This window comes from Tympanuchus pallidicinctus, unplaced genomic scaffold, assembly GCF_026119805.1.
Source record: "Tympanuchus pallidicinctus isolate F22 unplaced genomic scaffold, pur_lepc_1.0 scaffold13, whole genome shotgun sequence".
Lineage (NCBI taxonomy): Eukaryota > Metazoa > Chordata > Aves > Galliformes > Phasianidae > Tympanuchus > Tympanuchus pallidicinctus.
This window is the reverse complement of record NW_026294648.1, coordinates 15,333,372-15,346,349: the sequence shown is the minus strand read 5'-3', so window position 1 is coordinate 15,346,349 and position 12,978 is coordinate 15,333,372. Positions and strand designations below refer to the sequence as shown.

Below are 12,978 nucleotides of genomic sequence, written 5' to 3'. Positions count from 1 at the left end.
ATGCAAATACAGTCACAAGGCAATTACCAGCCCAGCCAAGGGCCAGGCATTGTGGGGCTGACAATAGCTCCTCCAGCCATTTAGAGGAGGAATAAATACCCTCAACTTTCTCCAAGATTTTAAGTCTCATTAGTATAAATCAGTAACCCAATTAATGAGGGTTTTAGCATATTGATTTGCATCAGATTACAGGAATTAATGACACACATAGCAGGAGACAAAGCAGCAGGGCATGAAGATGAACGGCGATGCAAAGCAAGGTGCTGCAGAGCGCTGATTCCCACTGAGCCTCCTTTCAGAGCAAAGCTCTCCTATCAGCTTGCTCATCCTCTGCTGGAGATGTGGCAGTGCTGCAGGGGCACAACCCCAGGATCCTCACCCCATCCTCAGTGCTGAGCTGCTCCAAACATGGTGGGCATTGCTGGACCAAAACCCCAAGCAGGTTTGTCGGTTGATTGCTGCCCTTCCCACGGCATGGCCCATCCTGAGCTTCCAAGAGAAACTGGCTTATGAAACGTGCAACAAGGGCAGGAGGTGGAGATTTTAAGAGCTGCTTTGGGATGAATACGAAAACTCTTTTGTCTTAACATGTCCAGGGCTCTGCTGGAGGTTAAAAGGAGGTGCGCTGTGGCAGAGGTGACAAAGACAAGAGGATCCACAGCAAAGAACAAGTAGTATGGGAAAAGCCAGCCAAGTCAACACAGAAACAAGGGACAAAGTAAATGACAGAAGGATCCCAAAGGGAATGTGGGGATCAAGGCAGAGCAAGTTCCAGAGAAGCAGCACCCAGTGGGAGGGAGATGGGAGGGCAATGCAGCACTGGGACCCACCGCCAGCAACCTCTGCTTGGTGTCACATGCAGGGTTTAAATGTGAATTTCTTACCTGGTAATCCTGCACCACCTGCCAGGTATGGCCAACATCTTCCCCCAGGCCCCGTCTCGGCACACTGCCCAAACAGGGCAGCCAAAGGGGAAGGTCCCATTCAGATGAGGACAAAGAATGCCTTCCCCTCCCCTCCAGGCAGGCAGCCCCTCCTTACTCCAACAGTTATAAAAGGGCTCTCAATCCATGTAATCCATTAGATACAAATTACAGCAATTTAAGCACACTTGACTCAGAATTACAGCTAGCCCATAAAGAGCTGTGTCTTCCCAGGCAATTTACACTGTTACATGCCCTCAGACAAACGGCGGCAGAGGATTAAAAAAATATAACAACAAAAAAGAAACGAACAAAAAAACCCAAAACCAAACACATCAGCAAAACAAAAACAAAACAACAACAAAGTGGTGGTACTTGAAACAGCATTATCACAAACTGTTAGTGCTGAGGTTGGATTACATTCAGGTGGTCAAAAAAAAAACCAACAAAACCTGCCACTACTACACAATCATTAGTCAACATATGTCTTGCAGATATGGATCACCTTAAATCATTAATTCATTGCCATGTGAAAGAAAATGCCACAAAGGAATGCAGCAAAACTGCTCAGGACAGGGAGACAGCAGCATCAAGCCCAGGGGCACTGGAAAGAACAGCACAGGACAGGGCTGACCCAGAGGCATTCGCTCTTGGCCACAAATCCCACTCTGTGGTGGGATTCTCACCAGCCAGGAGTGGGACTACAAAATGAAGGTGCCATTTATTTTCTTCTAACGGGAGATGGATGTATTCAGGTTTGTAGCAGCAACGATGCCCTCCAGCTCCCACTGGCACAAATCCTTGCTGCTCAGCACCCGAGATGTCCCAGCTGTGCCCGTGTTGGTAGGACCTGCCTATCTGCTGCCCCCAGGATGGGGATGTGCCAGCGAGTGGGCCTTCCAGAGCTGAGAAATGCTGAGGTTGTGTGCTAGAAAGCAAAGACAAGGCAGCAGAACTGACATGAGGGCAACCACACAGCAGGCAGCCACTTTCACAGCAGGAAGGTAGGAAGGAAGAGAGTGTCAGAGGTGCTGGTAGGGTGACAAACAGGGCCACGGGTTACTGTAGGACACACTACATTAAAAGCACACAAATAAATGGGAAGGTTTTTTTGGTTTTTTGTTTTTTTTTAACATGCCTTGCTCTTAAGTGTCTGATACCAGGTGTCAGTGCGAGCAAGGAGCCAGCTCTGAGGCAGAGGTCCTGCATCCAGCCAAACAACAAGCAAATGGCAAGGGAAAGTTCAGCACCATCAGGTTTCAGAAATAATCAAAAATTACAGCAGCTCCTCTCACTGCATTCTTTATTCCGACTCTGGAAGTACACCACCTTCTCTTTCGAAGCCCACCAGTACTTCATTCATTTCAATAATTAATCTATGCATGGAAATTGTTCTTTAAAGCACGGCCACAATGGCAATGGTTATATGGAAAAAAGAAACACTGGAAGGAATGGAGCAGATGCCTTCTGGCCAGCCAGCAGCCCGCCTCGGTCCCACCCGTATGGTTTAGTTTATGAGCTCATGTCAGAGAGCCGATTTCACACACAAACACAAAATAAAAGCAGGAACACAACTTTTGATCATCCTACATTGATGTTTACTCTTGTTTCCTGTAGCCCCAGGTGACAAATCTGTCCTTGATATAGCAGAGGACTGTTGCGCTGTTAACAGCATCAGCTGGACATGTTTAAAACGCACGTCAGGTCTTTGCAGTGTCCACTTCTACCAAGCTAGTGAGAAATAATTAGTAAGCAATTAGACGTAAAATGATAAACATAAAGTCAGAAATGTTCTTCTTTAAGTACACGCTGGGCAGAAGGCTCAAAAGAGGAGAATTTACAAGCAACGTTCTGACAGATGAACACTTAGGCCAAAAAGTGAGATGTTGGAAAAGTCAGCCACTCCGAACACAAGGGCTTTTGTTCCACCATTCTCTGAGCTCTGAAGAAGTTTAATTTATTTTTTTTTTCTTCCTTTAACTTTGCCGGCCTGCCAGCTGGGTATAAGCCAGAAGGGTTATCCAGTCAGACCTTAGCGTGGTGTATTTACAATGGTAGTGCATCTAAGGTTTGTTTATTTCAGGGTTAACATTCAAATGGCTAGAACCATTTAAATAATTAAAGGGCAATCAGAAAAAAATGCCATGAAACCAAACAAATCAGTAAAAGTCATGGAAACCATCAGCAATATTTAATTCAGAAATTCTCTTTGTTAGGGAACTTAGCTGAAAGAAAACAGCTGGATGTAGTTCAACCCTCTAAATTAAAAACAATCTAACAAGGTCTATAGGGATAACTCTTTCAGCTACATATTGGAGACCAGATTCACTTCTACCAAGTAAATGTAATAGCACTCAAAGCTAGAAAGGAAATTCCTCAGAACTGAGGTAGTTTCTAAGTATCAGCACATTTTCCAATTCCTCACAAGGCAACTTAGCTATTTACAATCCATTTTTTCCCACACATAAATTTATAACTTTTTCAGTTTTATGCTTCCGTGATTTATTTTCTAAAGAAAAATAGCCAGAATATCCCTACTCCACTAACATCATGTTTTAATAAATAACGGGCTACTTCTAGCAAAATTAAGCCTCCAGGATTGTTTCCACCGGCCAAGAATACTTCATCTTTATAGCTTTGCAGAAATTTGGTGTGAAAATAAAGTTGAATATAACGCTGACCCTGAGCTAACAAGTAATTAATGCTTCAATATAAAAATAGAAAATTATCCTTACAACACAAGACTGGAATACAGCAAACTTTTTCTCTCTCTCTCTCTGGATTGTGTTCCTGGCTGGATCCCAGCACCCAGCCAGAGCTAAAGGCAATACCTAAAGCAGGAGACACGCAGAGTAATTCAGAGTCTTTCTGAAGACTCTTTTTCACCCCCCCCAAACTCTTTAAATTCTTTTTTTCTTTCTTAAAAACAAAATTTCTTTTATTAATGAATTGCTGTTCATCACTATGCTGTTTCAACCACAAAAGGCACAGCTAGAGAGAGAAGGGCATCTCAGGCAGTGCTGGAAAGCTGTGCTTGCTCAGTGCCAGGGCACCAGGTCCCAGGTGACCAAATGCACCAAAAAGGGGCATTTTCAGCCCAGCCAGCTCCTACCCCCACCTGTCTGCAGCACTGCAGCTCTGCCTGGCTGGTCCTTCCCCTCTGCACCCAACCAAAGCTGCAAAAACAAAACCAGCAGCCCCCCCTGCTTCACCCTCGGCAAAGTATTCCTAAAAACAATAGTAATAATAATAAATCCAGCGCTCATCTAACAGATTTGCAGTCAAGACAGGTGTTGGCATTTGGATCTGTGACACGACAAGTTGCTTCCAACTGAACAAGTTTAATGCCTTATTCCCATGAGGGATGCATGTTGGGGACTGACCTACACGAGTTACAGCTAATTGCAAAGATCCGGGGGAACACGTGATATAACTCTTCTCAGCATCCACGAAACTGGATTTCTCCACAGTCTCTTCCAATTTAACCAGACATCCCGTCAAGAAAGTACAACCTGCTCCTGGCATCACCACCTTCTGCACATGGGGCGTTTGGCACGCTGACCAGCTCTGCCTTCATCTTCTCTTTCATCATAAAGACAAATTCCTTCCACTTCTTTCCAGATAAGGCAACTAACATAAGGCGGATAAATGGGAAGTTAACTACATGAAACACGTTTTCTGCTTGTTTGGTAATTATTTTTCCCCACAAGATAACATGATAAATAAAACCTGCTTCTGTACAGATATTCCTCATTTCAGAAACACATACTTGTTACATGCCAAGAGAGGACCGTGGGTTTCTTCTTCTCGTAAGAGATGTGGTAAAATAAAATAACATTAAAAAAAAAAAAAAAAAAGAAAAGTGATAAAGACGAATGCAGAGCTAACTACAGGCTTGTATATACATTTTTGTTATCCACCTCTATCATGGACTCTTGGTGAACGGGACAGACTGACAGGCCCCATTCCTGTTAATCCCAGAATAGCAAGGGAAAAAAATACCAGTATCTTAAAACCAGTGGCAACATAGTAAAAACTGTACACTGTTGTCCATTAACTTAAAAAGCAAAGTCACTAGATGGTATAAAAGAGAAAGCAGGTGCCTTCTAACGTTTGATAATAAAAGTCTTGTTTTTCTCCCTATGCTGCACAATTATCTCCATTGTCTTTGCATGGCCAAGACCAAAATGCTAAGGAACAAGGCTGCTTGTGATAAACCGCTACTGGGAGCGGCAGAAGTGTTCACTTTTTTATCACTCTTGTTGGAGTTTCCAGTAACTTCAGTCGCGTTGAACTCGAACTCCGTGGAGCACTGCTGGAACTCACAGCCGCTGCCGCTCTCCTCCCCGCTGCTCTCCTCACCTGCAGGAAAGAGACACGCTGCAGCCCTCTGCCTTCTGCAGCCCAACGCTTTGCTTGCAAATGGCAGAAGAGAGAGAGAGAGGGAGAGGAAGAAGACAACAAACGCAGACATTTCCGTGATGCTCTTGGTGTAAGGAGACGGCTGATGCCCCGCAGTGCAGAGCACTTTGGCACTGATGAGCCCCCTTTCAGAGCCTGCCAGACACGTCATTCGCCACCCTCCTCACCAACACGCTTATGATAGCTGATGCTTAACCAGCTACCCTGTGTGTTAGCATGAAACCCAATTAAAAATAAATAAATAAGAGGCAAACGACAGCTAACGTACTGACGTCAATGAAGTCGACGTCGTTCCCACTGTACGCATTCTTCAGCTTGTTGGTCATCACCCTCAGAACCATGATTTGCCGGCGAATCACCATGTCTGGCTTGGTAATATCAACTTCCACCTCTGGGTTGTTCACTTGACTCGCTAAGCCGTTTCCAGTCACTGCAAAGTCGTACCTACAAAGAAACCGCTGCAGCTGTTACTGGAGTTGCGCTCAGCAGGGACCATGACAAAGGGTGAGAGTGGGGAAATCCAGTGATGCCACCCCTCATCTGGTAATTTCCTGAGCCTAATGCCTTCTTCCCACACATTAGCCCTCACAAAGCACTTCTTCAGTACCTTGCAGCCTTTGGAGCATGGAAAAATCACACAGTGTTTTCAGATACCCCTGTGATAGGAAAGCTAAGGAAAAGAATTTTCTTCCCAGTCCAAAACAAAAAAAAAAGGAAGATTGGAGGTTTATAATAATAATAGCTTACAACAGCATAAATCAGCTTGCTGCAGGCAACACAGCAAACGAGCCGTTGAGCTGCCTGATGTCCAGTTAGATGACACTTCTGGGAAAACAATCTTTGGGGTCATAGCTACACCCACAAAACCTATGGGAACTGTGGGAGGCAAGAGACATTCTGGTTTTGCATAATGTGCCTTTGCAATCAAGCTGTGGTATTATAGACGTACTTCTTACCACGCAGACATGAGATGCAATTTCTCTAATAACCCCGGCAGGAAAAACATCTGTGATTTTGAAAATGAGATAACATAACCCAGCTCATCGAAGCAGACAGCAGCCGTCCTGCTCTGCCTGAGGAGGTGTGCATGCTTAGGTCTGCACTGCTGCACACCTCAACAAAGACAATATGCTGGTTTAAATGAGAGACTGAGCAACAAAACCCACAAGAATATGTCTCCTGGAACAGGTATTTGCAGTACTGTCCTACAGAGCAGAACTCGACACCTTTTATCTTACAGACCACAGATACGAACTTCTCTTTCCTCTGATCCTGGTGCTGGGCAGTGAGATGTAAGCAGATGTCTAAAGGCCTTGCTCAAACCCTAAATTTTTAAGAGTTTCTTTTTATTATTTGTTATCAATAACACATGTTGCTAAGAGATCAAGAGACCAAAGTGTGGATGAGCACTTCTAGCTGCTTGGAGCTATAGGGAAGAGAGTAACAGTGAAGCCCAATCCACCTAGAATGGCAGTCAACAGGGGCCAGCATCCCCCAAGGTCCCCCCACTACTCCTTGCTTAGCTCTGCAAAGTCTCCAGCTCCCCTCCTTGCTGGTGCCAGACCTCACGTGCAGCAGGAGATCTGCTTTGAAAACCTCTGCAGAAGCTGCTGATGAACAAGACCTCAGGAGAGGCAGAGTCATTTCTTTTGACAGAGTCCCAAACCATTACCCTAGCTGAGCAATGCAGAGTTCAAGGCACCCATGAAATGATGAAAAATGAATGCAGTGTGGCTCAATCTTGTGCCTCAAAAATAGCAGGAGCAAAAACACTAAATGCTAAGAAAAACTGCTGGAAAACTCTGGACTTTTTTTTTTGTTTTTAATGGAACAACTTGGATTTTGCTTATTTCTTCAGTAAGCAAACAGAAGAAAAATAAATTTCTATTTCCAAAATAAAAGTTAAACAGTTACATAAACCATATGACAGAAATCCTTTGGCTTACTCATGTGTTGGTAATTTCTTCCTTAGAAGGATGAAAAAAAAAAAAAAATTGTAACTATTTTTCCATACAAAGTGTGCGTGAAAACCACTGGTCCCCTTGTCCTCAAACAGAACAGAAGTTGATCTTTCACCAGCCTCTGTCTCCTTTGCCCAGCAAGAAACCCAGCAACAGCTGCTAGTAAGCATTGTGTGAGAAGTACAGACTGGAGACACTGAGGCAACAATCAATGTAGGAGAAGCATCCCCACTCTTTTGGCCAAGATTTTGTACACATTGCTTTCCTAAATCTGCAAGTAGTCAGTAAAACATCTAGGTGCAGAGAGATGCTGCATCTGGATATACCTGAAAACAAGCCACCACACAGGGCTTAAACAACCCTTTAGTTTTGCTTTAGTGAAGCACTGGCACAGGTTGTCCAGAGAGGTGGCAGATACCTCATCCCTGGAAACATCTGAGGTCAGGCTGGACCAGACTCTGAACAACTTGACTGAACTGCAGGTGTCCCTTCGCCCCTTTTCAGTGCAAGAGAGTTGGACTAGATGGCCTCTAAAAATCCCTTCCAACCAAACAATTTTACAGTTCGTTCAAGCTCCCCTGCCTACATGAATGGAGCAGCCTGTGTGCGTGCCCCTAAGAGTAAAGGGCTCGAAAGTAAAGTGCTGGGCTGCCCAGGGGGATGGCTGGGGCAGGAGGGGAGTGTTCACCCAGCACAGCCGTGTCTCCAAACCTGCTCTTGGCGCTCCCGTTCCAGCACTCATTCTCATTGCCCGTGCCCACAGATATCTTTTCATCACTGCAAATATTGCCAGGGAGAGATGACCAAAATTTTTTGGCCTGCTTCAGCTTTTCTTTCACATCAGTAACCTATTAAAAAAAAAAAAAAAAAAGAAAGAAATGCAGGACACAGTCCAGAATACCAAAGACTCATTAAAAGTGAAGCTGGAAAGGTATTTTTATCACAACAGACATGCACAGGCCAGCTCGTTAGGCTGCATGTAAAGTTGCGTCGTTTTGATGGTTGATTTACTTTTTTAATACAAAATTAAACACCACTCTTCAAACACATATTACTCATAAGCGAAGCCTTTAAAACAGGCACTTTCTGACACACAAGCATTGAGGTAATTCACATGCAGAGCCACGGGCAGACTACACCCCTCAGAGAGTTTAAGACAGCCAAGGAGTATTAAAAAACCCTATAAATCACCAGTGGAAAAAGCACACTGCTCAACATGGGGGAGCAGCACCCGAGTGGTACCAGCAGGACGGGGCACTCACCAGCCTGTCCAAGCTCGTGCCTGCAGCTGTGGTCGGCCTCTCTTCAGGGTTGTAGGGTCTGAAACGAGCACTGAAACCACCCTCAGAGACGGAGCGAGCGGTTCGACCTTGGGCGAGTGTTTTTGGCTGGCCACATCCCTGGAAAACCTGGGCAAGGGAAAGAAACGAGCTTAGAAAACGGGAGCTCACAAGAAGCCTCCACTTTGGAAGCCTGCTGACCGCCCTTCAAAATAATAAATCAGCTCTCTGTATACTTGAAAAGGCATTAAGGAAAAAAAAAAACAAAACACCAATCAACTAGAATAGGGGAATATAAGAGACCGGATAAATAAAACCTGTGCACCTGTTGTCCATTTACCTTCTGAGACACTTGCATGCTGTTCTCCTGCATATTCATGATTGCATCTGAAATTTTCACATCAATGGGGTCCATGACTGACTCAATATTAAAGGGCCCCTCCAGCCTCTCTGCGACCAGCAGCATCGAACCTAACACAGAGAGAAGCAGAGGTTTTTAATGGAGCTGCCTCAAAGATAACTCTCACCAGCATCCCCCCAGACACCTGTAAAAGGCAACATGGTGTTGGCATTTGGAACTCCACACGACACAATGTGAACAAGACACTGAGGCAAGATGCAGTGATGACCTGGTCAGTGAGGACCATGAAGGTGCCACTGCAATGTCGCTTCTGACCAGCACGCATCTCCAGGAAACATTCTACTGCATTCCCAGAGGTTGGAACATCACCAGGCTGCTTGTCGGCACTTCCCAGCCTGCCAGCACCCGGCCACGGGCTCATACACATCAAAAGCAGCACTAAATGAGGGAGAGCCTTTGCAGTCTGCCAGAAGGCAGTCTGTAATCAGCTACTCCCATTAGAACAAGCATTACTAAAACCCTCCTCTCCATGCTCCATACTTATTTATTAAAGGTTTCCTTGTGTCATTTGTTTTTAGAGACTGCTTTCAGCGCTGAGAGAAAGGCACCAGGGTCTTTGTGCTAGTCCTGAAGATGACACCAACATAGAACACCGCAGCCTCATCCTTACAAAAAGCTCCAGACTTTGCTGTGCCTGGAGAAGAAAGATGATTGCACAGTCTGGCCTTGCGTGGACAATTTACACAAGGAAGACGGCAAGAGAGCAGGGTAAATGCTTGGCACACGTCTACTAAAGGGGCTGTGGAAAAGTCCCTCAGCCAACACTAGGTCAGTCTTCCCATGCTGACGTGCACGTATTCATCAAAAACATCATTAAGCAGAGGAGCTACTGAGCTTCCATTACTTCCACTGGGAAATTATTATTAGTGTTGAAGACTTCAACCTGCATTGCTTTCAAGCCTTTCCCGAGTCATCCCTGAATGGCAGCTCCAGGCACACGTCTCGTGCTAAGCACTCATCTTTTCTTGCCCATTGCATCGCTTTCTCTGCAGTCTTTCCATCCCCAAAGCACTGTTCTCTCCTCTCCTGCATCACTTCACGCTGCTATGCCACAAACTCCTAATTTTGCCTTTGCATTGAACTCTTTGAATTCCCCCCGCTGTGACGCAAAGGCCAGCGCCATGGCCCCAAGAGAGCCCTGTCCCAAGGAGCTCCTCCCTCCTCCCAAGGATACGCCTGTTCTCCTCCATTAAGGAGAAATGAGTGTTTCACATTCAGCCTATTAATTTCCCTTGAAAAGTGTTTCTAGTGACATTCATTCTCCTCCTTAAGTGCAGAAGGGTACTTAGGAAAAGCAGAAAACTTCTGTGGACTTTGCTTATCAGTTGAAGTCCATTAAAGATGCTCCACACGTGAAACAGTTTACTAATAGCACTGCCTCAGTGTCTAATTCTTTTTAAATAAAAAGCCACCACCCTAAAAATTATAAATATATATAATCAAGCTACTTGCATATTTATAAAATTTAAAAAATCTATATGTCCCAAGAACTCAACACCAAGACCACCACACAAGCTGCAGAAGCATTCCTAGCTTAGAAATGCAGACTGTAATGACAACTCAGTGTAATAAAGTGGCTGGGCATTAATTAAGGACTGATCAGTGGATCAAGGCAACCTAAAAATTGCTTTGGAGGAAACGCAGCGTCAGAGGGACCAGGGGTGCCATCCAAGGGATGTTTAGGGACAAAACCCACAAGGAGCTCAGCACCCAGGAAACACCCTCCCCCTGCAGATGGACAAAACCACCGTTAATGCCGGAGCTGCTGCAGGGCATGGCTGGAATTTGGCCGTCAGTGACTACAAACAGGTCTGAACTAAATGCATTTTTATTTTTTTTTTTTAAGAAGGTAATAACAAACGAAACAAAGAATCTTAGACTGCATTGTGGTGGGCTCCAATAAAGTGATGCTTCAAATCTCTGAGTAATGACTGCTAGCATGAATATACCATTGTGCCAGGGGGGAGAAAAATGCTTTTGATGTGCTACCAAATGGAGACTTTTGTAAACAAGTGGAGCACAACTTAAATGTGTTCATCATTGTCAAAGCGCTTGCGGTTTTTCACGCGCATAAAGAACATCCCATCACAGTTTGCAGGAAGCTGCTCATTTCAAATAAAAATATTATGAATGGGCAGATAATAAAAGCACGCAAAAAAAAAAAAAAAAAAAAAAAAAAGAAGCATAGTTTTAAAAGAAAAAAAAAAAAATCATTCCATTTTGTAACTGCTTAATTCTCCGAGTGGCCGGGGAAGGCCGCAGATCAATAAAGTGTTTGTGAAAGACTGAAAGGAAACATAAACCCCGATTCTTCTGGCTGTTTGGCGTCTTTGTAAACTTTGAGCCGGGCAGGCCATACACAAGACCATGGGAATGTAGAGCGAATTGGGCCCTTTGTTACCGATGGTGCCATGGCGTTACATGTATCACAGAGAAGGAATGCAGCCTCTGCTTTGACTGCCGATATAGAAAATGCATTCGGCCTCCAGCAGAGCTGCCAAAGCTGGCTATAAAAGATAAGGAAAGTAATAATTGCCTTTGGAGAATACGTTCGACTGTAGCTCTTCACGAGCGGCGTTAGATACTGGCAAGGAGCACTAAATGAAACCAACTTTCATTAAAAAGAAAAATAAAAGGAGGGGAGAAGGGGGCTCCACCCAGCCCTCGGTTTTGATTCGGGGGCCATCCCACAAACTTCTACCTCCCACCAGGAGCTGGCTGGTGTCCCCACCAGCAGGCAGAGCCAGCGGTGGATTCCCTCTGGCAGCCACATCTGACATTAATAAGGCTGGCTGGGATTCAAGATAACATTAGCATCGCGGCACTTTGAGAGGGGAGGCAAGTTGCACTACAGCCGTAAATAAAGCCTAGGTGCAACTCGTCTCCCCAAAAGATCTTCCTCTCCTCACCCCTCCCCAGCTCCAGCTCAAACTAATTGACATTTATAAGGCAGGGCAAGGTGGCTCAGCAAGTTTGATCTGCTTCACAAAAAAAGTCCAGCAGAGTGAAAAATGTACCCTGGTCGCTTATTACAAACACACAGCGTGACAAAGACTGTCTCTCCTCAATGTGCTGGGGGAGATGGAAGTGGATTTGGAGGGGGGGAGGAACAACAAAAACACCACACCGTACAGCTCCGTGCCTTAAAGACCCTTTTCCTCCTGCATACATTTGTCCTTGCTACTGGCATTGAGACAATCCTTGGCGACAAAGCACCTCGCTCTCATGAAGGAAAGCAATTCTTTCGCATTGTGCCACAAATAATCAGAAACCCACATCTTCAGTCTCACTGTCTGACTTGAAGAACAAAAGGCAGTTCTCAGTCTTAACCCCAAGATCTGATTTAAAAGGGGAGGGAAGGAGGGAGAAGACCTTGACCATTCATTAACAACAATCGTCATCTCTAAAAGGGAAAAATTCTTTGTGCGCAAAGTAGTACTCCAGATATGTATATGGAGCCTGAATTCTACATCTTCGAGCAGAGTAAATCTTTGTAAGGAAAAAAGAAAAATCATGAAAAGGCACTGGAGATTAACACTGCTCATTCAGGAAAGCCTCACACACACCCCCACCGCAAAGCTTGCTTGAAACAAAGTACACCCCTGTCTAATGGGTGCACAATTGTGCTGAGGATGGATGGCGAAATAATTTAAAGACAGTTAAATGAGAGAAAAAGAGTAAAATTCAGCCGTTATGTCACACGCTGCAACTTTAAACGGTACTTTGCAGAAGGAAGGCAGGAAGGAGGCTTTGTGTTGAAAAACCTACAGACTCAACATCCCCGTTTTGGAAAAGCTTTACACAAGTGACTTTCACATAGAGCCGCTAACTGTAGAATACTGTCAAGCTGGGAGAAAACAGGCAACGGACATAGAGAGAAGCAAGGGTTACTGAAGAAAAGGAAAGGCAAAGATAAGAAATAACGCTTAGCCATACTACAGTGAGAAATACTCCTATAAATTAGGTGCTTT

At 44.8% G+C, this 12,978-nt stretch overlaps 1 protein-coding gene across 1 annotated transcript in view; it reads right to left on the bottom strand.

Annotated features, from left to right (window-relative positions):
* Positions 1-2,209: 2,209 nt before the first annotated feature.
* GPC4 (glypican 4) overlaps positions 2,210-12,978 on the bottom strand; it is a 62,741-nt gene continuing 51,972 nt past the window's right edge. The window contains exons 5-9 of the mRNA XM_052672903.1: positions 8,927-9,057; positions 8,569-8,715; positions 8,018-8,154; positions 5,614-5,789; positions 2,210-5,285 (exon numbers count right to left, since the gene is read on the bottom strand). Coding sequence (XP_052528863.1) covers positions 5,077-5,285; positions 5,614-5,789; positions 8,018-8,154; positions 8,569-8,715; positions 8,927-9,057 — 800 coding nt within the window. The 3' untranslated portion in view covers positions 2,210-5,076. The remainder of the gene's footprint in view (positions 5,286-5,613; positions 5,790-8,017; positions 8,155-8,568; positions 8,716-8,926; positions 9,058-12,978) is intronic.